At 36.7% G+C, this 26,900-nt stretch overlaps 1 protein-coding gene across 1 annotated transcript; it reads right to left on the bottom strand.

Annotated features, from left to right (window-relative positions):
* Positions 1-1,450: 1,450 nt before the first annotated feature.
* LOC102691397 (pancreatic lipase-related protein 2-like) lies at positions 1,451-11,931 on the bottom strand. The gene is made up of 12 exons (XM_015346578.2): positions 11,887-11,931; positions 10,284-10,438; positions 9,909-10,034; positions 8,852-8,986; positions 7,884-7,992; positions 7,583-7,702; positions 6,294-6,413; positions 4,403-4,521; positions 3,398-3,527; positions 2,153-2,264; positions 1,745-1,912; positions 1,451-1,563 (listed from the first exon to the last, which is right to left on the bottom strand). The coding sequence occupies exons 2-12, from the start codon at positions 10,392-10,394 to the stop codon at positions 1,491-1,493; spliced, it is 1,323 nt and encodes a 440-aa protein (XP_015202064.2). The 5' UTR covers positions 10,395-10,438; positions 11,887-11,931; the 3' UTR covers positions 1,451-1,490.
* Between the last annotated feature and the right edge of the window lie 14,969 nt (positions 11,932-26,900).

Below are 26,900 nucleotides of genomic sequence, written 5' to 3'. Positions count from 1 at the left end.
TCAACAACATAAAGAAACACTATATGGCCATGAAGTATCTGTGAAAGGAGAATAGAAACTCCACCACTTATAATAGTAGCAACATTATATTCTTTCACTTTTGTTTGAATATGAACATTTTCAGGTGCCTGTGCTCCTGTATTTTCTGTGGGTGTGTTTTCTTTATGTGACTCAAACTTTCAGATCTGGCCTTCAGACCAGTTTTAGATGTCTATCTATAAAATACATTCATTATTTGTCATGGTTATTTTGTCACACTTTTGCTGAAAGTGCGAAATGTTGAAATGCTAGTTCTAATGCACTCACAAATGACTTTATTACACGTTTTGCTGTGAACACTTGGTCAACTTTTCAGTCATGTTTTGATAACATTGACACTTGGGGATGATGGGACTGAACTGCAGATGACTTTGTTCTAGCATGGCTCTTCTGGACACAACATATAACATAAGAGAGGATACAAATACAAATTTCATGTTAACCTATTCTAACAAAATAGATAATCCATTTATAAATAGTTGTGTTAGTGAAAGTTAACTTACAGATTAGAATCGGAAGCATGGAACCTGACGTGTTTTTTCCATTGCTATTTATTAAATCTGGGGTCCCAACACTGCTCCTGCCCAGCAGGATTCATAAAGGCCTAGAAATATTCAGCTGCAATCAGTAAAAGCACTCTAGGACCAGAATTCCCCCAACTGAACAAAAACATTTTTAATAACTCAAAAGTGGTCCTGTTCTTTACAAAGCAGGTGGTTTCTCAATGCATGAGACAGGGTCCAGGACTGAAGGCTCCTGTCTTCAATGCTGAGTTGTTAATCACAAAAAAAATTAGATTGCTGTTGTGTCATAGTTATCTTATATATCCTGATATTGTTGTCAGGATATGCAAAGCAGCTGTTCCGTCCTTAAGAATGTGTGGAATTTGTACACAGTACACAGGTACACAGTCAGGACAAATTAGTGGAGATGAAAATGATTGTTGTTTCAGAGCCTCTTGCTGGTTGGACAGTAACCTGCAGTATATTAGTGTTGTTGGTAATTGTTTTGCTCAGAAGGTGTTTGTAGTTTCCTGATTTTGTTTCATTTTCAAAACAAATGTGTGGGATGTTCTTCTTGTGTGAAATTTACTCGCATATGGCAAGATCCTGTTTTTTCTTATTTGTATTAAATGGAAGGTTAAAGCTGACTGGGTGATATACAAATGCATTTAATAATGTTAACACAACCATGGAAGAATATGAAATCCACTTTTAAGTGTTTGTGAGAGAGACCCCCTATAATACTGAATTTGTCGGTGTATATTTATCTGCTGTAGTAGCTGTCTGCTCCTTTCATTTAGAACCTGTCCTGTGTTTTTATTTTCACCTCCACTTTTCTTTTTTGGGTCATTCAGACCCACTTCCACCACTGGTTCAGAGCAAAAGTAAATGACAAACTCAAGTGCTTGAATAAGACTTTATTTTGAGTGTTTTGAATGGCGTTAGCTCTTACAGAAATGTGCAGGCATCCAGGGTTTGAAGGATATCTTTTCGCACTTGTCCTCTCCCACAAAACTGGAACCTGCAGTGCAACAGAGACAGAGTGTCAAGTGGTCATATAAAAAGTATTATTATGTGTTGCAACACTGCCCTCTTGTGTTTAGCAGTTTTAAAAATACAGTTTAAAATTAAAAAGAACTTATTGTCCACGAAAGGCAATATACTGTATATCTTTTGTGTTTTAGTATTAGCACTGTACGTACATTTTCCCGTCTTCTCCTCTCTGCACAACCACTGTTTCACCTCCAAATGTAGGCAGCAGAGGATTGATTTGACTGTTACTCCAGAGGAACTTTACTTTAGTAACGTCACCCACGTCCAACTCTGTATCAATAAAACCAATGTATGTTCTTCCTGGACGAAGAGTTCCCCTGCGGAGAGATTCCAGATTAACACGTTTCTGTGTACAGTACCATGTGAAACTGGTATGTTTGTACCAGCCACTGATGTTAGGGTGCTTAATGGTGGCTCTTGTCCATATTTAAACTCAGTGGAGCAAGGAAAGGCTTACCAGAGCTGACATCTTGGCATGTTTCTAATACATAGAATTACTCAAACATATCATTAATCAAGTTAATATGAGTGGAATATTTCATAATAACTGTACTTACTTCATAATCTGATATTGTTTTGTATTCCCATTTGTCCCAAATACAGATACCATAATGTAGCCTGCAACGGCTCTGTCACCTGTGACTGTGACTGTCACTTTATACTGCCACCCTGTATTGAAGGAAGGAAGGAATTTTAAGTCAAATAAAAGAGACAGACAACCCATGGCTGTTGGAGCCTGACTTGACAGTATCCTCTTGCGGTTTGCGATTTACATCCAAGGCTATTTCTTACTTAGATTTTAATTAAAATAAGTTTATATACTGCATCACTAGTATGCCCAAACCTCATTTCTGCAACCCATGCTTTAAATTGTAAATAAAACAGATGCTTGGACAGTTGTTAAACATGTCATTCAAAGAAGAGTTCAGTCTGTGAAAGGTTTGACCTATGAGGAGAACCACGGGGATGGTGGGGGATCTACTGTTATCTTGATGAAGACTATTTGGACTTTACATAGCACAAGCCTACAGTGATGAGGATTTTCATTTCTTCCTATTTTTCAAACTGCTCGTGTGAGACATGAGAATGCCTAGCCACATCATACCAGTCAAGGGACACTGGAACAGATAAAGCATTTATCTTATGACAAGAACTGGGGTCCTGCATCAATCTACATACATGTTAGCCTAACTTCTGTTTTTGAAATCCCTTTCAAAATCTTTTCTTAAGAACACCTGGCACTGATTGAATTGAAACTTGTCCAATTTCTTCAAGAGCCAAAACTGTTTCAAAATTGCACCAGGAAAGACCAACTGGTTTGGTACTCCAAACATAATAAATATCATTGCATTTGACATACAGTTAGCATCTGGTGCACTCTTTTCCCCGTGTAAACCAAGATGACCAGTTGAAAGCCAAATTGTTGTCGTTGATATGGGGAACCATTACACAGAACTGAATGATGAATTTAAGGAATGATTCTAATCTTTGTTATACTTGCATACTCACACCTAGCCTTCACCTGTGAAAATGCAGTATAGACACATGTTATTCACATTAGCCTGAAAGAGGCCAGGTATTTTGTAATTTGACATTTGACAATAAGCGATTGATACCCATACACAGCTGTACTAATTTCTAGATTAAAGTATAAGATTAAACTTCTCACTGTTTATGTTTACAGATGTAAAACAGTTGATGATTAAACTAATTAGAAAAATGTTAGAGTTGTACATTATTGCTTCAGGGTGAAAAGTCCTTAAAAGTAGATGTTTGTAGTTCCTCTGTGTAGGAGTACATACGTCCAAAAGGCCGGGCATCTCCAGTGTTTAAATAGAACTTCAACTTTTCTGCACCTTTTGGTACATGGAACTCATTTGCATGATGACCCATGAAAGGGCACCCATTCTGGGGGCAGGGAAAGCAGGAACCCTGAATGGGGAGGAAGAGATCATAAACAGTAACTGTGTCTGTTTCTTATCCTGGTTATTCTCTCCACTTTTCCTTGGTTCACATTTCTGGTTTATCTTTTGAAAGCAGTGTATCCAGGGAATTATTGGTATACAGTATACTCAGCCTTTCTTCCTTTTAGTGTTTCATATACATTTTGAGCAGTCGTATGGACAGTTACTGATACAATAAGGAATTGTGCTGGCAGTTCAACAATTCAAAGGGTGTGATTTCATATTAAAGATATTTGTCACTTCCAACATAGATGCTAAAGAGTTTTAACATTTGTTTTGGAATCGCACTATGGTTACATTACAGAGTTAAATTTGAAAGGATTCAAATATTCAGATATGGAGTGGCAAAAAAACAGGTTCCAACATCAACCAAATGAGCATCTGTAGTTGCTAATATTCAGTGACAACTATAGAAAAACTATCAACATTTGTATGTTTTCCAAGACACAATTCACAGGTGGGCAATCCCGGTTCTGGAGGGCCAGTGTATGTGTAGGTTTTGTAGGTCTTTTTAAAGCAGCAGCATCTGATATTGTAAAACTGGTCCTAATGTCAATAATGAGCTGATTCTGGTAAACACAAGCCCAGCTTGACTGCATGCTGTAGAAAAGCCATCCCTTTCAGTTATGTAGTTAAAACGATTGAAATGTTGAATGCAGAACAGCTCCACTGGTTTTACAAGTCTGACATAGGTACAGGTTAGTTGTAGATGCTTGCACTGCAGGAGGTCAATTTCTAATGTATCTACTACAGTGAATCCATGCAGTGCAAATTCTAAAGCTTTCGTTCTTAAAGACAAAGGACAAAATCTATTAGATTGTCAGGTGAAGACAAATCACTTACAGATTTAAATGCCTCATCGTCATTACAAGGGTATCCGAGGAAGCCCTCTGGGTTTAAGATGCTGTCCGAATAGTACTTGTAAGACCTCAGATGATTGCAGGCCACAAAGTCCCGGGTTCCTGGCAAGAGACAGAAAAAAATATATAGTACTTGTAAGACCTCAGATGATGATAAAATTAAGAAAGGGTGAGATCAGCCTAACATGTTGTTTTAGTCTAGAACTCCCTAGCATACTTTCCAAATGCTCAAAGTTTGGATTTCCACCACATGGCAAGCAAGCATGCTCCACATACAAACTACATGTGTGAAAGAAGAGGTTTCTTCTCTCTTTTTTTTCCAACTAAAGGTAAAATAGTTCCTTAGATTAATGTTATATATACCCCTTAGGATATTATATACTTGAATCAAAGGTCTTGTCAATCAGCTTTGTTCTAGAGTGAAAGGATTACTCTCCCTTAACCTGTCTGTATACTGCAGTCCCCTAAGATAGCCCCTATCATTTTTATTGCTCTTCTTTAAACTCTTTCTAAGGCTATAATATACTTGTTGCGGTGTGGTGACTAAAACTGAACACAATATTCTACTATCTCACTATTGCATTGTAAATCTTAGGCACAACTTCCCTGTATTTAAATTCACATTGCTTCTGCACAAGTCTAAGTCTTGATAAGGACAGAAGAATCTCCATCAACACACAGAGCTCATTAACGTGTTTTCCTGCAAATCAGGACCACCCATGTAATATCTATAGTGTATGTTGCTACTTTTGACATGGATTACTTTGCATTTACACATGCTAAATTTATTTTGTCATGTGTCTGCCCAGTCCTCGACTTTAAGTCTTTTTGTAATTGCTTTATCCTGAATTTCTATTTTGTCATACTCCATATATCATCTGCAAATTTAAGTAGCTTGCTAAGAACTGCACATCAGAATCTTTGATATAGATCAGGATGAATAATGGGTCTGAATTAGATCCCTGCATCACACCACTGCTTTTATCTTGTTGTGTATTTTAAAATTACATTTAAAATGGTGAACTGTTTGTTAACCATTTCTTGATCCATACAGTATGCATACAGAGCATCGGTTCCCTTGTTTTTTATGTAGAGAATACATCTTTCGTGGTGACTTCATTAATGTAAGTCTGTCATATGAATGCTTTAGCTTTGCCTATTGTTCTTGCTTGTTTGAAGAATGATAGCAAGCTAGTGAGACAGCACCTTCCCTTATTAAAAGCTAAAATATTCTTCTGATTAAGCTGTAATTTCCTAAGTTGTAATAACTATAATTTCCAAAGTTTTACATATAACAAATGATATTACTTCTGAAATTCTCCCTTCTGTGGGTTATGCTCCCATTTTTGAGTAAGAGCTAGTTGCCTGTTTGGTAGTTATTAACTAATCTTGAAAGAAGAGACGGTATCAACTTGAACTTTGTCTTTGTAGCTTCTTTCATACCACCACAACCCCCTGTGTAAAGGGTGCCCTCCTGTTCTCTATCTTAAATGCACTTCCATGTAGTTTTCTCCTTATGTCCTCTGAAATATTCAAGCTAGGGGTCTGTTAATAACTCATATTTCCTTAGTTATGACTGCATTTTATAGAAATTGCTGAACAAAGTAGATAGTAAAACTGTTATATCCAGTAGAATGTGTAGTTGGACCAGAGATTCAATCCACAATCTCTCAGTCTCTTCCCATGCACCCAAATGCAAGAAGCAGGCAAATCTATTACACAAAAAGACCAGCCATTGCATCTACACTGTTGAGCGTCTTGGTGAGTGATAACATTGGAACACTCTTATGTTATGTAGACCTCTTACATAAGTAATATTGAGACAAACTAAAGGCTTAAACAGCTACTCAAACCAGTTGAAATGAAATACCAACCTTCCCAAATCCCATCTATGTCAATTATCTGAGAAATGACATTCTTGTCACAGCCTGGCATGTGTTCCCCTCCGTTGGGGTAGAAGTCAAGATGACCCACAGCCTGCGACATTCCCATTCCTGCCAGAGAGTCAACAGCAAGTCATTTTGGCGAGAATATGTATAACAATGTTGTATGTTTCTCCCTTGTACCATGTTTTATATGAGAATAATTCTTTGCATTTGTATGGTGGTATCATAAAGGATCGCTATATGCTTTACATATAGGAGGATTATATTTACCACTGTGGTGCAGCACCTGCATAGATGATATTTGGCAGCCATTGTGTGCCAGCAGCCCCCTGCACAACCAATCAGGTGGAAATGGGACAGATTACTTCAGCAGGTGAATAAAGCATAAAAGTTCAGGTGGGCAAGTCTTGTCTTGTGCAAACCCAGACTGGAATTTAGACAGGATCCTCAGGTGACATCCCTATTCATGATGGTATTTCGTAAAAGTCACCTTTCCAACAGAATTATCTTGTAAAAATACTCCTTTAGGCTGAATGAGGTACAGTATAGCACAGTGTGGAGATGATTCAGTATTCCTTTGAGATCAAATATGAATGTTTCATCTGAGTCTCCACAGAATTCCATGTTCTCCACACTGTTTACTGTGACCCTACAGTATATCCCGATAACAAGCCTTCAGCAACAAAGAATAGTGAACAAAATTCAAAATCCTTGTCTACTGTATTCTCATTTGTTCTTATTATTTCACTTTTTTCCTACTCCTCAGCCTTATTGTACCAGGATTTAGGCCAACATAGTCAACATAATAATAACAGTTGCTTTAGAGGAGGAAACTCATTCTCCTCGTTCTAACATTCTATCCTCTTCTGGTAAGAATCAAAAGTTTGAAAAAAGCTTTTTACTTACATTCTCTCTGCTTGCTGGCAGTCATGAAAAACACTTTTACCACTCAGACAGGTTTCATTCTCAACGCACTGACTTTCAAAATCCAGTGTGTACAAGTATATACCAGTTAAGTACTTCAGAAACCTTTTTGTGTTGTTTGTACCTGTTCTAAGTATTCTAAACTCTTGTTAAAAATAAGGTTCAGCATTCAGGGAATATGACTGAATAAACAAAAAGAAAGATATATATTGCAGACAATCCTGCATTATTATTGTGGGCTTTTTTCATTTTGATTGTTGGAACTCTAGAAAACATGACTCAAGTTCATACAATTTGAGCTACAGTTGGAGTTTCTGGTCTCTGCCAAGTGTTGACCTAAATTTCAACCTTACCAACATAAGGAAGCATGGGAAGTGAATCTGTGTGAATCACATCAACAAAAACTGCATCACTAGGGTCCAGTCGGACCAAGATGGGAGTTCCCTGAAAGTATGGCTCTGCAGGATCAAGACCTGGAAGTCAATAAAACAATAGTTTAGTGTTCCCTTGTCTTTGAAGGGCTTGGACTATATTATAACGAATAGCTCGTATTGATGTTGGTTATAAAATTTGTTTTGAGCATGACTTTAAGTAGGAAAACAAATATATTCTTAAATATGCCATTTAAAATACAGTTGCTTGCTGAGTACCTACCAGTGATTCTACCAAGACCTTTGAGTCTTCGGCCTGCTTCACCAGCAGCATGTGCCCCTAGACTGTGTCCGATTATATGAAAGTCAGCTGGCTTCTGCTTAAAGTTGGTCTGTTTATAAACATAAGCATATCATTATTTAACAGGTTGTACTAGTGTCCTCCAAAATGATCACCTAATGGGATACTTGTGGAAATGTTCCACACCGAACTCTGGTTGCACCTGTTTAAAGATAGTATTAAGGTTTTGAAACAATTTCTTCTCCTCTAAAATGTATTTAAACTATCCAAAATGCTTGTGAGGTTTTTCGGTGATCTTCAGAAGAATGCTAGCAAGGCATTTCTCTCTCTAGTAACATGGGTTTTGGCTTTCTGAGTCCTTTTTAAATCCAAATATTTTGAACTTCTTAGAAAAGTGTTCTTTCATGTTTTTTTATTAAAAAAAACTCTAGTGCAACCCAGAGATAATGTTGAAATTGTTTTACAAGGGTGAAAGTCTTAGTTCCAATACCCTCTAAATAGCTTGGAGTGAGCTGTTTAGCCCACTTGACTGTGTCAAGATCTGCTATCTTATCTAAATGTTAAGAACATTATTTTATTACTTTATCAAGATTTTTTGTCAATGGTTTAATGAAATTCCCCATTTACAAAATGATGTATTACTGCCTACCTATGGAAAACCTTATTTCAACCCCAGTTTAACATTAGAAACGAATGTCAGAAATATTACTTAGGTGCTTTTTTCACCTGCATAATATTCCCCGTTAATGACTTGTGTTGTCCCTTTCAGATACCGAGAAATTACTTCATGCATTTGTTTTCTTAGATTGGGTTACAGTAGTGCATTTTTCAAAGCATGTTATCAGCAGAATGTTCAGAATTCAGCTGCTAGAATTTCAACTAAATCCAAGTCCTGCAAGATTATTTGGACTAATGTTCCGTATATCAAATCGTGTGGATTTTCTATTTACCTGAAATGTTGTAACCATGTCAGCCATCTGCGCTCCAATCACTCGGATGTTCTGAGCACTTTGCGTGTACAGGGTTCTCCCTCCTTTCTTCCAGTCTACACAGATGCAGTTTATATCTTCTATTTGCAGCATCAGCTATAACCATGCAGATTCAATAAATGAGCGAACTGGAGAGAAACTTGTCATTGCTAATGGGGAGGGTTTTGGAATGGCCTAATATACTGGTGTGTCTTATATTTCTAAAACCAAAGTAGATGGCTGGGTTCAGGATACTTTCATATTGATGCTAAAACTTTTTCCATTTGACTGCCTCCAAGGTTCAGGTTCAGGTTCAGGTTCATGAGTCGGACAGCTTTTATTTTTCTTGACTCCTCTTAAGAATGTGCATTGAGTTCCTTCACGCTGTAGGATTGGAACCTTTTGCTGTTTCAGTGGCTGAGCTCTCTCTCCGCAGGACTTTTCTTTCTCAGTCCTTTTCAGCAGTATCGCTACCATAGAATTTTCATACTACCTCACCCAAGCTTGTCATGGGTTTAATCCTCTGGCTAATTAGAAAAGAGAATGGGTGTTTCAGCCACCTATAGAATGCACATACTGTATAGAATGGCTTAATGACTTTAGTGTGGCAGGCAATGTCTGCAGGACTGTATGGTGCAAACCTTGTAAAGCCGATGATTCGTAAAAAGAGAATTAAATTATCTCTGCTGTATATGTTACATAATTTGAGCTAATAAATACTACAGGAAAATCACTACATTCTTTCCCCTGTGATTTTGGACCTGTATGACATTATCTATTGTGCTGTGCATGCATCGCTTTTAATTGAAAACTGTAGAATGTGTTGGACTAAAGGCAGGATTTAGAGAGGCAATGCCAAGGGAATGGAATACACATGGTTTAAGGTAGCTTTAAATAATTTGTATAGAGCAGCCAAAGGAATTAGCATTGAATTGAATGAATTGACTTGCCAGGATTCCAATTCATTTTACTAATTAGTTGTGTGATGTGTGTGGTGTAGGTATATGTGCACCAATAAGAAAGGGTGACTCCAACATACTTTACACATGTCAATCAGCCAGTTTTCATCTCCTTTATCAATGTATCCATGGGTGATGATGCGTGTCGTCCTGTTTCCCCTGTAGTTTGATGCCAGAATAGTCTCTACTTTGTCAGCTGTAATTTCCTGCAGAAATGAAGATGAACAAATTGCCATAGGTTTAATGACATAGCAGTAATATTTTAGAAACAAAAAAGCATGGCTCTTGCTTTTTCATCTCTATCTATTATAATGACGATTAAGGCCCGTTGTTCATTGTCTTGCCTGGGGAAAGTTTTAAGGTTTGTGTTAAGAGTGTATTCACTTGCATGTAATACAGTAGAGTAGTATGTTCTCTGGACCCGGCCCTGTCGACCCTTTGCCTTGTCTGCTTACCTGGTGATTGTTTGGGTTCTGCCTGGTGTAAAGGAGGAAGCGGGCGCTAATCTTCTCTGGACTCCAGGGTAACTTAGCGATGGGCCTCTCTGCTGTGCCAGCCCAGGGCATGTCATCTGTGAAGCAGCCTAGCCTGCCATAGCAGACTTCAGCCGCTGTCGTAATGGAAGACACAGCAAGCAGCCTTGAGCAAAATATAACCTTGTGCGGAACATTAGATTTGCAATTCTCTTCATTGGTGTTTAAGAGCTAGTTTTCACTAAAGCCTTTAAGTAAGTAAATCAATCATAAATTTCTCAGACATTCAGACTTTCAAATGTTCTAAAATCTCTGCTCTCTGTTTGTTGCTCATGTTCAATGTATTTGCCAATGTGACACCACTCAGGGACACCTGGACAAGCGTGTGCCTGTCAATAAGCACACTGCAGGAAGATGTCCCGTTGTCCCGGCTCATATCACAGTTCTAAAGGGCTCAGTTCTGGAAAGCAGGTCAACCATGGACTATTGCATTCTCATATCTCAGGGTAAGTGAGAAGGACAAATGAGGACATGTTCACATTGCTACATCAGGAAGAGCCTACAGTGGGTGAAGTCCAAGGTCTTGATCAATTTAGTGTGTTGCAGTCAGGAGGTCAGTTGAAAATAGACATTTTTGCTCTGATCATCACAGTTGGACCTCCTCATCAATTTATCTGACGTAGACAACAATTAACGTATTTTTCAACACGTCTGCATTGTGTTTGCTGATGTCCTTCGGGGTGGTCTCCACAAAGCAATGCTCAAGAGATCTTGCCTTCACTGCTGGCGAGTCTACCTGAAGAATTGCTCTAATAATGGTATGGAGGCAGCATTCCCTTGAGTAGCACCATATTCTGTTTTTTTCTCACTCTTGCCAGACTTCACAATCATCACATTACAATCACATGTACCCACTCAATTCACATTAATTTAATTTCTTTAATGCTCATCCAACACTTACTTAATTGAAGGAGTTCAAGTAGGGAGCTGCGTCAGCATGCGTAGGCTGCAAAGGAACAGCTTAAGGTTTAACTGTACCATGCTGAAATAAACCTTTTCTTTTTTTTAATTCCTTTTCTTTTCAGCATGGAATAAACCTTTACCTGTTCCTTTGCTGTCATCAATTGTATGTCAGGTAGGAATGAACCTAATAACACCGATAGCATTTAACCAGTACATTTAACCAGTACAAAATTCAAAGACTTTATTATTCTAAAAAAATAGGTATGTTTCTTTGATGCTTAGTATACTATGATCCACAAAAGTAAAATCTACTTAGCCTTGACACAAAGGTTACTTCTACTTTCTATAATGTACAAAAAATAATATTTCAGCCAGTGTATGCTTACACTACTAAGATGTATATAATTTAATTATAATATAAATAATTTGAGAAATATTTCTTTGATGCAGCCCAATTCCATGTTTTGAGCATTTGTTTAAAAATATCAGAATTATCAAGAATCGCTCTCCCAACATTGTGAGGCTAAGGGATACATTTTTGCATGTGACACTAATTTGTTGCTGTTAAATAATGCAGACACCATTATTACTTACAATAACTGCATCCAAAAACTAGACTTACTGTGTACAGTGCCAAGGAAAAACAGGACAGCAACACAGGATAGCAACATCTAAAAAACAAACATCATTGTTCTCATATTCGTAATTTCTAGGGCTATCAAAGACATTCCTGTACAAAGTATAAATCAGTCATCGCTTACCTTGAATTCTGCTGTTAGAATAAAATAATATTCCCTTTCCTTTATATAAGATCCTGTTATAAGTCACATGTACTGTACATGATTATAGCTGGGAAGGAAGCAGGTGATGAACAGTAGGTGCAGCTAATCCATGATAATGTCTAAGACAAGCAAAGCATCGGGAGGTTTCTCAGAGGTTGTCAAAGAGTTCCACTGAGATGGAAAGCCTAAAGAAGGAATCCTTTTTGTATGATCACTTTCACATTGCTTTTGCCTGCTTAAGGAAACGCCGTGAGGTTGGGCTCAGGAAGAACTTTTATAGTCAAGGCAAAGGTCTTTAACACAGCGAGAACTATTTTCTAAGACATGTTCGCAAGCTGAGATAATCTGAACATGCTTATTGGCACCCCCCGTCAACTTTGTAAAGCCAGTCCTGTAACCCTATCTGTAGATGGTTCTGTACTTGTGCTTCAATCAATATTGAAAAACCTTGGGGTTATATTCGATTCTGGCTTAACATTTGACCCACATGTGCAGCATACTATCAAAACTTTTTTTTTCTTCACCTCATCGCTAGACTACACCCTTTGCTATCACTAACTGTATCTGAAAAGCTGATCAACACATTTGGGTTCTCTCGAATTGACTACTGTAGTGTTCTACTCGCTGGGGTATCTAATTCTACTGTGAACAAACTGCAGCATGTCCAAAATTCAGCAGCCAGAATCCTGACCAGTTCTAGTGCAAGTCTTCACATTACTCCTATCCTCGAGTCCTTGCACTGGCTTCCGGTCAAATTCCGTGTAGACTTTGAAATCCTCATGCTCACCCTTAAGGCTCTGCATGGCTTGGCACCTCAGTACCTGTCTGAACTATTATCGCCCTACTCCCCACCCCGCAACCTTCGCTCTTCTAATTCTGCTCTCCTTACTGTCCCCCAAGCCCGTCTACATTGTATGGGTGACAGGGCCTTCTCCTGTTATGCCCCCAAGCTCTGGAACTCTCTCCCCAAGGATATCAGAGAGTCACCTTCTTTAAACTCTTTCAAATCCAGACTCTAAACCCTCTTCTTCAGAAAAGCCTTTACTTAACTGGTTCCATTCTTCACCCCTCTGCTTTTCTTAGTACCACCATCCACGGTCTCCTCTATATATTGTAATTGTGTTTTATCTTGTGTATTCTTCTTATTTATTGTTGTCATCCTGTAAAGCGCTTTGAGAAGCTACCTTTAAAGGCGCTATATAAAATTGTTTTTTATTATTATTATTATCAGCTTCTGAATCCGAAAAGGAAGCTCTCCTCTCACCTGGAGACGCTGCCCTGAGTTCCCTGCTCTACAGCAGTTTATATTAAAGAGCAAACAGGGAGAGCAGTTTGGCCAGTGACAGAGGAAAGCTAAAATAAGATTCCCACAATAGAAAGGACAGAACCATAATCACTGTAAATAAAACCAAAATGACCAGAACATTAAGGGCAAATGTCTGAGGGAGGTACAAAAAAAACTTGCAATGAAGACCTCTGCTATATTTGGTAGACTAGTCAGACTACACAAACAAAGTGAAATACGATATAGAGAAAAACTCCAAATGCAAAAGACACATCTAGAATCAACTCTAGATCTTTTGTTAGCCCTCTTGTACATGAACTAATGATGCAACAACACACAGCTGGCCAAGAAACAACTGAGCAGCCACTTGTCCAATTACTTTTAATCCCATGAAATGGGGGGACTATGTATAAAAAGGGCTGTGATTCCTACATGGTTCACACAATATGGACATAAATACCCTCGGATTAAAGCTGACGTTCTGCACTTTAACCTCATAGTCATTGTTGTATTTCAAATTCAATGTGCTGGAGTACAGAGCCAAAAGAGCAAAAATTGTGTCACTGTCCAAATACTTATGGACTGCACTGTATACCTGTGGTGTGTCCTGCGAACTGTTAGATGAGCCGCACTTATTACGCCTTACATTGATATTTTAAGAATTACACAGTCTGCCTCATCAAAGTAAGCCAAGCACTCACCACACTCCTACAACACAATGGGCTTTTTAAACTATATTTTTAAGAAATTCTTTAAACATATAGATTAGCGCTGCAAGAGCTTTCTGTGATATTCACTTAATACACTTATTGTAGGTCAAGCATCTCAGTCAGTTGGTAGAATGAAATTGAAAATATATGGCAACAAAAAGAGCTACTGTACAGATAAGCAACACCTAAGTAAAGACTATAAAATGTGTGTGGTGTCTTTGTACAATGGTTTATGTAATCAGTATCTTTTCTTATTAGTTGCCGCTGGTTTTCAAAAACATGCCTCCTCATGTAGAATGAATGTTGTGGGAAAAACACCACTGGCTTTTCAGCATATTGACACAGATATTAAGCAAACATCCACAGCCTTGGGATGGAAATGTATTGCAGCTCAACAGTCCACCTCCTATATTTATGCAGGTTATGTAAGCTACTGAACACTGAAAAAAATACACCTGAAGCTTCACCATAAAAGTGCTGAATAATTAACCATTTCAAATGAATTTCCTAAGCAGTGCTGTTAATCTGTAGTAAAAGAGCAAGACTCAGACATTTGGCGACTTCTACAAATCAGCAGTTCTGAAGCTACCTCAGAAAATTAGGAATAAAAAGTCTGCCCTACTAAGTCAACAACTTTCATTTTTGCAACGTAACAAGTAAAGGTTTATTCCATGCTGAAAAGAAACACAATGTTTTGGCTGTGGAGCCTTCTTCGAGTTTGTCGGGGGAGAACAAAATGTTGTTATACATTCTGGCTCCTCCCTTTTCATTCGTAGTACTACAGTTGCTATTTTGGGTTAGCAGATGATATAAGAACCATGATAGTCTAACTTTTTTGTATCTTCTTACTCGACTGACCAGTTATCCAAAGCTAGTCCTTTCCACTGATAACAAATCTTTTGGTGGATTCTTGATTCAACCATGTTTTTTCTATCTTGCAAATATACTGGTTATAATTATAATAAACCTTCACCGCTGAAGAAGAGAAATGTTTAATCATTTAATGTGTACTCTGGTAAGAAAACTGAACTCAGTTGTGTGGAGTACAACATGAGGCAGTGTGTTTTCCTTTAAGCATGAAAACACTGTTTAAGTAATACATTTCTGGGATGAAGCTAAAAGGGACCTGACATAAAAACCTTTATAGTAATCCTTGACCTAATAGTTTCTCTTTATCAACCATGAAGAGGAACAGTTTAAATCTTACTGACGCCTAGTAAGATTTATTGTTAGATAATTATAATTAGAAAATTGAGAGGTAAGAAGAGAGATTTTTTACAGTGCCCACCACCATTTGTTTTTTGTCCAGCCATGATTTGTGACCAAATAAAAGAGGCATTATACACTCTAGAAGAGTAATTCTTCAAATGCCCCCACGCTAACTGTACAACTTAAAAGTCAGAATACTGACAAAATAATGAAAAATCTGCCTGTAACAGACAGTTTCACATGTTCAGAGCATTTTGATATATCTATTGGAGTCAGATGTGTTTAGTGGTATGATAATCCTATTTGAAAATACCTCCAAGGGCTTCCTAGTCCATTTGGAGCACTTAAGCAAACACAGATAAATTAAAAATAGCGAGGAGGGGGGAGGAGATGGGAGATTTGGTGCTCCACCTCCCCACCACAAAGTTCCCTTAATGAATTGCAGGTATACGTTGTGCAGTTTAGTTTGGCATAAACTCAACCGGTCAGTGTTTTTCAGATTTTTTTGACAAGGTTTGTGCAAATCTTCACATCTTCTGCCACCTACCTGTACATGTGCTTGGCTTGCAAGTTTACGAGTGTCAGCTGACTGGTCTTTCCTGCTTGACTCTTTGGTGTGTGAGGTGGTGGTTTTCCCTGATGTTGTGATTGTAATTGGAATTGCGTGCAAGACACAGCAGGCAGAGGGCTGGGCTAAGATGACAGGCAGCTTGTTCTTCGTCTGCAGGCTTACTGTTGGAATGTTAATCCTGCTAATGTATCACAGTAGCAGCAGATCACCACAAAGCCCTACAACAGCATTGCAAAGACAAGAGTGACGCTAAAATATACATTTTTTGGCTGCAAAGAATAATGAGCAGGAACTCTGAGTATATTTAAATACACTGCATTTGGTTACTACTGGACAGACAAAGCAGTTTTTAAAGTTAAAATGCCTCCATCTCTCCCAAAATAGTCTTCTTTTAGCTTGTATTACCTTGTCTGTTGGTAGTATTTCCTTCTGAGTGGTAATTGGTACCTCACATAAAATAATGTATTCGTAATATGTGAAATAATGGATTCACTATGAATTATCTGTTGATACTAAGCGCTAGTTATCACAGTGTCCTCTTTCCTCACTGAATTTATCTCATACTTGTCAAGGTCTCAGATTGTTGAGTCTGTGGATTGGTCAAAGGGGGCTTTCAATTAATCATTATAAGCACTTTTATTTCTTAGCAATTGTTAATTCTTAATTGGAAATGATTCTATTATTTTTTACTGCATGTGTACGTCTTAGATGATATTGCTCCTTATGTTATTTCTCACGTTTAGTTAAAGCCACATTTCAGTAAACCACAAGATTCCGAATTTTGAATGGAAGGGAAAAAAAATCAAATCACAGCTTCTCAAATAGTCTTTTAAACTAATGAACACCTGCAAAATGTTGTGTAGTTCTTCACGTGAATGCTGAAGTGAATGCATTTTGGACACAGGGATACCAAAACATTAAAACTGCTGTTGCATCATAAGAGAAAAGGGCACAGAGTATGCCAGAATTTACATGTTATTGTTCGACCGGGTCCTCAGTCTTCAGGTGAAGCAGAAATTGTGGCATGGGTGAAACATCAAGCCATTGTGACAGTAGAAGAACATGCAGCATTTGGCCACAAGGGGGCAGGTTATTCAGCTTAAACACTGTTCATCAAACTTAATTGTACCATTAAAAGCCAATGAATCCTCCAGGCAGCAAGGAAAATCAGGAAATTGGTTAACTAAAATATCTTTGTTTTGCTTATAGTGATTCAGTGATAGATTTTAACATGTGAAATGTATGGCAGAATCAGTTTGGTAAGAGTTAGACTTTTTTTTTTGCCTAGAACTGGAAAAGAAAACATTTGTGAGGGAAAAAAACTGTCCGAGGTATTCAACACCAATATGAAATATTGTTCATTTGAATAATACAACGCAGTTTTCTAGAGCATTCAAATATTTTATGTAAGGATTATAATGGGATTACCAAGGATTACTAATGGGATGCACACCACAGTGACATTGCAGTCATATTGAATAAATTACTGTTTCAAATATTAATTGTTAATCAATATTAATTATTTTTTGTCTCATTGTCTAAGAATTCACAGAAATATTACTAATATCATAATTGGTGTCTTTTAAGGTGTCACATATCTTTTGGATGCACTTGCTCGTGTGAAGTCCCAGATCTTGGAATGTTAATGATTATTTGGGTTAATCTTAACATGACACTGGTAAACTGAGCATTCAGAAATAAGGGCTTTCAGCAGAATTGTCCATTTTTAACTTTGTGATTAGTGGGATCATGTGCCCATCTGAACTAAATGTGAAAGGTGTTACATAAAATAAATGAGATTATTATTACTTTTACAAACCACAGATCGTAAACTGAACCAAGGAGTTATCAGAGGATTGCAAGCTCATTTACAGGAGGTAAAATAGAAGTCTTCCTGTATTGCTTCTCTCCTTCCCTTCTAAAAAAAATAAGTAATAAAAGTATTTTGGTAACAAAATGGAGCTTCCCTTCTCCCGCAGGAGGAAATGGGGTTCATTATCTGGATTAGACCTAAAGTGCCAAAGTGCAGCCATGGGAATTCCAATCAAGAAAAAGAGGATGGATGTGAACCTCGCTGGGCGATTTTATCTTCAGACAAATCACAGCCTCTGCGGAACTCTTGACCAAATATATGAGATCACATTGTGAATATTAAGTCAAGTTAGCTTAGCCGGGGACAGATTTTAAAACATCTTTCTGCATTTATTATGGCTACCATGGTCATTTTATTATGCAGTACAAGAAAGCACTGGCTGCCGTAGATTTGATACATCTTTTGTAAAGCATCTGTCAGTGTCAAAGAGCCATTACAGAGAAATACTGTACAAATCACCTGCACACCCTAGTTCATCGCCAGCACACACTTGGAATCTGGTCCCCAACTGTTTAAGGAATGTATCGCAAACAGCAATGAGCAGTTTACACTGAGGGATGTACTATATAATGCATTCACAATGTGTTAGGTAACTGAAATTGATCTAATTTAGCAGATATCCCTGTATTGTAAATCATTCTTTGAAGAAGCTGATGGTAATGCCAAATCCCGCAATTTGTGCTAGTGGTGTTATTGACAATGGTATGATTTTTCTTAATATGGACTTCAAACTAATTGATTGCAATTTTCGTTTTCTTATGAATGTATGCCAATCAGAGTGGGGGAACAGAACAAGTTACCCAGCCACGTTGTTGACGCTGATACCCTGGCTTCTTTCTTGAAACACTTGGCTGATATCAATTAGCTACTGACTGCTCAAATGGCCTCCTCTCGTTTGTGAGTGTTCTCATCAGTCATGTCAGACCTACTTATGAAGTATGTCTCAGACTGCTGAACAATGTATTTCACATTATGAAGTCTTACTTTTGCAAAACTTTTCTTAGATAATATTTAATTTCTTTAATTTTAGCTGGGCAAAATGTTCTACAGTAATTTGTATTCAGTACGTTTTCTCAGTGTATAGGCTTTTACAGTTGCTAGGTGGCAGTACAGTCCTATGTATCCTGTTTCTAACTCTCATGTCTCACCAAATTTGGATAGCACAAGCTTTGTTTAGAACAAAAAAACACTTTTATTATTGAAAAAGGTATGTTGTTAAGAGTGCTTCTGTAACTGAGATACTATGAACCCGCTTTAGAAAAAATATTATTTAAATGACACCTGAAGAAGGCTCCACGGCCGAAACGTTGTGTTTTCTTTCCTCTTTTTTTCAGCATGGAATAAACCTATTACTTGTTCCTTATTTAAATGACAGCTTGTTTCACAACCATGGGTCTCATTGAAGCCTCTGATAAAGTCACAAAAGATTATTTATCATGTATGTTTCACATGATTCATCTGGAAATTAAAAATAGTTGTTTTTATTTTTTCTAATTCAACATATTTACTGTTCTCTAGGTGTTTCCAAAAACTAAAAATGAATTTAAGATTCTCTAATTGTTCAGTTTCCTGATAAATTTGTTAACAAAAACTTTTGGGGGGCATTTTTACCCAGACACATCAATTAAGCAGGAAACCAGTACAGTATTGTTGAATAACAGTATTATAAATGAAGGTTTCTACTTTTTCTATTTCATAAAAGAATAGCACATAATAGCAGGGCAAATGAAGCATGTTCAGACATTTGGGAAATGATTCAGTTCACTATGCACAATTTCAATATGTAATATTTTCCCAATCTAGCATGCCTTGAAAAGAAATAGATAAAGTTAAATTCCTTATTAAATTTATTCAACGTTAGGCATTAGTTCATGACAAAACCAATATATTAAAACTCTTTCTTCTGATTAATTTGTATAGTTAATAAGTTCATAAAGCCTTCCCTTCACTCTTTAATTTCTTTGAACTTAGTCAGATTCCTAATTGCTGACATTTCTTCTGACACTTTTTTGGAGTGATTCATAGATATGTGTAGCCAATACCAGCACACTATAATAGATTAATCATAATGTATATTATTATTATTATTATTATTATTATTATTATTATTATTATTATTATTATTATTATTATTATTATAAGGTCCAAACCCTATAAGAATATGTATTTGTGTGTGTGTAAGAGAGCGGATTTGTGTCACATACACATAAAAAAATGTTTCAGTAAACACTAACAACATTTCTTCTGATAAACAGAAACAAAACCTTTTAGACAGATTTGTGGATTAAAGTGGATCCAAGTGTTTAAAGAAGGTGGGTAAAATGTTAACCCACCAGTGCCACAAGTAAGATTGGGAGCTAGTATCTGTCAAATACGATAAGAAATGTTCATTGATCTTCTTAAGGTACATGTTGGGTTGAGCCTTTTCACAGGTTGATGTCAAATAAGAAATGACAACAAAGTAAATATTGACAGTGAGAGAGAGCAAAAGACTGAAATGGGGACTTAAAGAGAAACAGTTCTAGCCGTCTTTTATGTATGTTATTCTCAGAAAAGAGAGTTAAAAACATTAGTCTCAGATAAGGTGGTAAATCTATTAGTGTTTCAAGATTACAAGTACAGTACAGCAGAAACCATGAGCATATTATAAAAAAATCAAGTCCAGCTCTGAAGAAACAGAAAGCTGCCATTGATCTATTTAAAACATGTTACAATTAGTAATAGAGTAAAATAAGTGACCAGGGAATTACCTTGGGAATGATTTCCTACGGAGATGCCTCAAAACAATCTGAGATGACCAACACAAGTTAAACAAGTCAGGTATTATATTTTTCTCTTCATAATTTGGCCATGTCTATCAGTGGCTCCCACATTTGTTATTCTTTTATTCTTTCAAAAGAAAGAATAAAATATTTGGAGGTATAACAAACATGTTTTAGCAGGCTAGCCAAGGTTACAAAGTAGGCAGCGTTTTCTTTCGCCCTGTATACCAAATTAAAAGGATTTTTGGCTCTCATTTTTCAGCTATACTGAAATTAAAATTTCCATGTGCACTCATGAACACAGTTGAAAATAAAAGTTTTAACAGTATTTCAAGGAGCAGTACACTACCATATGTATGTGTCCAAATGTTTCAACACTGAAACCTCTACTTAATGCAATACATCATAATACATTTCTGTTGACATAAGTAATTTTAACTTGTAGAATTGTAGAAACATTTAAGAGATAATTTCTTCTCCTTTATGGGCACAGATAAAATAGAAGAACTAGATTACTGTAATTTTTCTTCTACATAATGAAAGGCATTGTGTAGTCAGAGTGTAGTTGGGTACAGCAGGTGATAGCATGAAAGCATTTTCAAACTAGCCATCAACTGCAGATTTTTCACTTCTTTGGTCTGTGTGATCTTGGTCAGACTGATTTTAAGTCTTTTAACAAGTATTTAATTGAATTTAAGAAGGAATAGGACAATTCGAATATGCCCTTTAATATTATACGCTCTTGAACACTGTCTTATTTAAGCATTAAAATGATTGGCTTTTTTACTTCATTTATTTGGTTTCAATGTCTGTAGCATTTTCACAGCAAAGATAAATACTTCTAGCTAAGGCCTCCCTGAAAAAAGAAACAATGTATAACCTAAAGTGAAGAAATTTACAGGCAAAAGGTTTTTGGGTGGGGTCAGCAAAGACACTATGCTCACTGCTTAACCGGTGTATTGGATTGTCAATAGACCCAAATTCTCACATTCTCACACAAACATGATCACTGCTATCACTGTCACTGCCCCTCTGTTTGGAGCTGTCCCCATTTCGTCTCCACCAACATTTTGTTAGGTACAAATCCAAGTGTAGACCGTTTATTGTGATGAATGCAGGGGAACTCACTGTGTACCAGGGACTCAATAAAGTGTTTTAATGAAGCACGGATTAGTGGCATAATTGCAGATAGGGAGAAAACAAGGATTTTACTGCAGGGACCTCTTAATTAGATTTAAGGATGTATATTAAAAGATTCTCTATCGCAAAGCCTTTAGTGATGTTTTTCAAAACCAAATACCCTATAATTATGGCATTTGAATTTAATGATGAAGACAGTTACACCTGAGCAAAAAATCAAGTAACATTAAACAGTCATTAAAAAATTGCATCATTTCTTCATTAACAAGTAGAACATAAGTACGTTTCGAAACAAGGGCTGAAGAAAGAGTAGTTCTTCACGATCAAGACACAAATACAAAATAATCTGATTTTTTTCTTTAAAAATATTCGAACAGTAAAACAGTAAAAGGCTACACTAAAACACATAAAAAACTTTTAAGTATTTTTAGAGGAACACATATTAGAAGTAAATGTAGTTATATTTTGATACACCTGGTAAAACAGTATTTGTACCATTAGTAGTTAATAATAGTTTATCACATAGTAATATTAATATATTTAACATTCAATAATTAAATTGCAAAAATGAGAAAACGTTTGACTAGAAATTATTATAGTTTTGTTTAATTCTTGTTAAGTTTAACATTAGGCTTTTTAAGAAAGTTTATTTTTAAGCTTGTTGCTGTTTGTAAGTTACTACAGACGGATCCTCAGATCATCATGTGAAATTTGAAAAGTGGACCATCATGTTCTCAGCCCAGCATTTTACAGAAGTCACCTTGTCAGGGAGAGCTTTAACGGAGTTCCTCTATATAGCTGGTTAGCTCATATTTGGCAAGAGAGCACTGTAGGATATTGGAAGCTCGAGGTGGTGTTGCTAGTCAACCATACGTGTTGGGAAATACAGCAGACCCAAGCTCTATAAAATAAAATAATCCTTTTAATGCATTGTGAGATTTTCTATGCAATGATACTGTATATACAACATGTGTATTAAGGTTTTCAGAAGGGTTTTCATAAAGATTAAGTCTCAAATTGCAGGATGTGGCTGTCCTGGGAAATGTTTGTACTTTGGTTATAAAATGGTTAATAATGTGCATAAACCATAAAGTACAGAAAAGAACAAAATGCTCAAATTAGAATGATGCAATTAGTGGAGTACCACAAGGTTTTATAATGGGTCCACTGCTCTTTTGATTTATATTAATGCTCTCTAGCTTGTGGCTCAGTTAGTAATCCAGTCTACAAATGGTAGAAAAACAGAAACAGCCACTGTAGGATTTAGCCAAATGACCATGCAAACACCTGGCAGATGACATTTAACGTAGAGAAGTTCTGTGTGGAGTTTTATGTTCTCCCCGTGTTCACGTGGGTTTCCTCTGGGTGTTCCGGTTTCCTTCCACAGTCCAAAGACATGCTGGTAGGTTAATTGGCTTCTGGGAAAATTAGCCCTGATGTGAGTGTGTGCCTGTCTGTGTTTTTGTCTGTGTCTGGCCTGCAACGGATTAGGATCCCGTCTAGGGGATATCCCACTTTGTACCCGTTGACTGCCAGGATAAGCTTTAGCTCCCCCACGACCCTGAATTGCATTAAGCTGTTAGAAAATGGATGCATAGAAGTGCAGTGTGTTACATGCTGGTAGTACAAATGTCAACCATAAACATAATGGGAAACACTGAACTTTGACGAAGCCACCTATGATGAAGACTAATGTGTTTGTGTTGTTATTGGTTTCGTCTTCTAGACAATGTAGTGGAGCAATAGAGAATGTCAGCAGGATGTTGGTATACTGTATGTAGTCAAAAGCATAAAATATAAATAAAGGAAAAATATGTTAAAATTGTAAAATGCAATTTCTCACTTATAATATTCTGTTCAGTTCTGGTCCACATAATACAAAATATAAAATGTTCCTCTGAAATCTGCCTGGAGAATAGAGACCAGGTACATTCCCAAGCTCAGATGAATGTCCTACTCTAATGGACTAAAAAACGAATATTGTTAATTTTGAACAAAGAAAACTAACAGGGTACCAGTCATAAGTACAGTATTTAGTATCTCTAAGGACATTATGAAAGTCAACCTATTTGACTTCTTCAAAATCAACAGCGAAACACAGAGTACAGGAATGGACTACAGTTAAGTGCATTTAAAATGAAGGCACTGCTTTGCAAACCTTGTTGTCTAAACTGATGCCTTTGTTTCTTTCACAAAAGGCTAGATGTTTCTTGAATCACTTACAGTACCTACTCAATGCCTATTGTGCTAGATATGTCAGTGACCTCCTCTTGTTTACAGCTTTTATGCTCTTTTGAATGACTGCAGTGTATGCCTAAGCTGAGGTGAAGTGAAGAAGTGTGTTTCACGGTGATGCCCGTCTGTACATCACATTGTATAGCTGTGTTTGGTCAACTGTGGCATATTTGCGTGGCACAGGGACCTAAAATAGCAAGAAGCAAAATCCATGTTTATCCTCTTAAGAGTGGTAAGGTTATGTAAGATTCAAAATCTAACATGTTAATTGTCATGTGTCATTCAAAGAGACTTGTTTGCAAGGTATAATGTTACTGTTATTAGTAAGCAAATTAAACCATGTAGTTTCAGAACAATAAACCCATGTTTACTCACATTTTTTACACAGTTAACACCAGAGCAACATTTCATATGAAAACATGTTAGTTCTGTTTTCTTTTTTACAACCATGTAAAACAGAATGAGAACTTACATCCCTATATAAATAGGAGATCACATGCAGTAGAAGTGCTGGGAAGCACTTGCATAGTGTGTCCAACTGCCACCTACAGGATCATGGAAGGTTTCACAAATTACAGATGGACTTATGTACGACAGTGTCCAATGTGTGGATATATTTAGCAGTTTCATGCACAGTGCTCATAACTCTATAATAGGATGTTTTATGCATATTGTGCCTCCACACATCTATATTGTTAGATAAAAAAGCCAGAGGCTGTTGACCTATTTTGTATTATCTGCATGACCTATTTTATTTTGGTGAAGATGAAATCAGTTCTTTGCAGGAGAAAGTTGGGTGAAGATCTGTGTAGCAATAGATGGATAAAAGTCTGATGAAGATGTAAAACAATCCAATTAATTAAATCAAAAGAGAGTTGTTATGGACTATGAATAAATTGTTTTTTTTATTTGAAGCATGCTGTTGCAGTGACTTTCATTCTAAACATTTTCATATTCACTAACAATTAGTTATTTTTACAAAACAATTGTAGGGTATTATCCATTTTCTTTTATTGGAACGATATAGCAGTTGCAGTTTGCGTCAGCTTATAAATATCTCTTTCCAATGTGACCATTATTTTAACCTGTGTCTATATGAAGGGGAATAATTATTTTTCTTTCCGTCTGTTTTCAATAAATCACCATTTAACCCAGATCACACGTGTAATAGAGTTAGGCGAGGCTACAATTTCTGCCCCAACCCAGGAGAAGATGACGTGTCCTTTGAAACGTGCATGGTCTGCTTCTTTTCAGTCTGCAAGCCTGATATGCAAACAGCATCGTTTTCATATTGAGTATAGAAGTGATGCACACTGGTGCCACCAAAATGGCAGAGGCTGCTGGCACTCAGTTATCTGAGGATAACCTAGCCAGGTCCCTTTCTCCATCCCCGTTGGTCCTCTAATGATGATGCATCACCCAAGGTGCTGGCAGCCACTGTTAGGCAATGGCACTGATTTAGATTTCAACTGCTGACCTACTGTGTTTGCTATAGGGAACATCTTGCATTTTACTAGATCAGCCAGTCAAGTATTCCCAACTTTTTCTGTCATGAACTATTCTTTGGCTTTTTGTGTTACTGTGATGTTTCAAAATAACACGAAAATACCGACTAAACGTTTGTCCCAGTCAAACTCTTGCATCCTGATGGATTTTTATATTGACTCAAGAACGATGTAAAGAACTAGAATTTTTCCAATATGGTGATGGCTGGCTTATTAATGTAAATTATTTCGAACTAAAAGCATATTATATTTAAGTCCATAGGAATTTTGGTTTGCATTAACCACCTGGATTGTTGTTTTTGTGTTATTGGGAAGCAATTTGCCACTCTATGGGGCCAAGCCTTTCATAAAAGATAATGTGGGTGTGGTTTTTTTAGACTACTTCTTTTTTGTCAATTAAGTTATCCATGAGAATAAAAGGTCTATGTACAGGCTGGATAAGTGCAATTTGTGCCAATTCTATTTTCAATTGTCCTTGACACTGGATTTGCAGTTTTTAAAAATAACAGCCTGATGCATGGTAAATGACTTCTCTATGACCTGTTTTAGTTTTTATTATGCCTTACTCATCTGCAGTGTCTGTTTTTTGTTCTTATACTTGCCATTTTAAAAGACACTCCCTTGTAGAGGTAGAGAAAGAGAGTTATATATTTACATGTGCTACCAATCTACGGAGCAAATGCACTGTAGAAAAGAACCCACAGTTTATCCACCAATGTAATAATACATTCACAGTCTGGTATCCATTAATCATATTGTATGCATATGAGGTTGAATATGTCAGCTCCTCAACAGCACAACATGTTCGTTAGTAATTTCTAATGTTTTCCAACAGGAAAAATGTTGGCATTATCAAAGGGGATGCGTTAACCACTTCAGAAGTTAAAGCCAGTGATCTCACTTTTGATTCAGCTGTTTCACTGGTTTATTTTTAATGTGCAGCTGCTTCTCCATACATCAGAAATCAAAAGGTCCTATTTTCCTATTTAAAAAAAAACCACAGAGTAAATTAAATGACTAGATTGAAAAATACCAAATAGTGAAATCGCATTTTTCTAGTTTTGTGACTTCCTTTAAAATACTATCCCAACATATTTTATATTATTTTAACCTGTCTATGATTAATGAATTGTTTTTCAACTCCAGAGGAATAGTTTTTAAAGAATTGTCTATAGGAGTCTGACGTGTGTTAGATCCTTAGCTTGCAGTTCTCAAAAAGATCACAAATTATGTGTTAATCATGAAGAAAGGACATACTATACACTTATTTAGGTGTGGGAATGTGGCAGTTCATTGGTTATTTCTTTATCTGATATGACAGGATTGTGTGCAAATAGACACTGATGTTTAATTCACACAGACTATGCTGTGTTGATAACAGACTAGTTAATTATCAAAGCTTAGGTTGCAATATGAATATAAATTCCTATTTATATCATTAGGGCATTAGCCCTGATGACCATGATTTCATTCTCATGTATAGGATAGAAAGATAATGATTAAACAATCATTATCTGTATTTATAGAAGACCCTTGTACTTAATGTAAGGTCTTTAAACCAAAA

This window comes from Lepisosteus oculatus, chromosome 4, assembly GCF_040954835.1.
Source record: "Lepisosteus oculatus isolate fLepOcu1 chromosome 4, fLepOcu1.hap2, whole genome shotgun sequence".
Lineage (NCBI taxonomy): Eukaryota > Metazoa > Chordata > Actinopteri > Semionotiformes > Lepisosteidae > Lepisosteus > Lepisosteus oculatus.
This window is presented reverse-complemented; position numbering and strand designations above follow the sequence as displayed.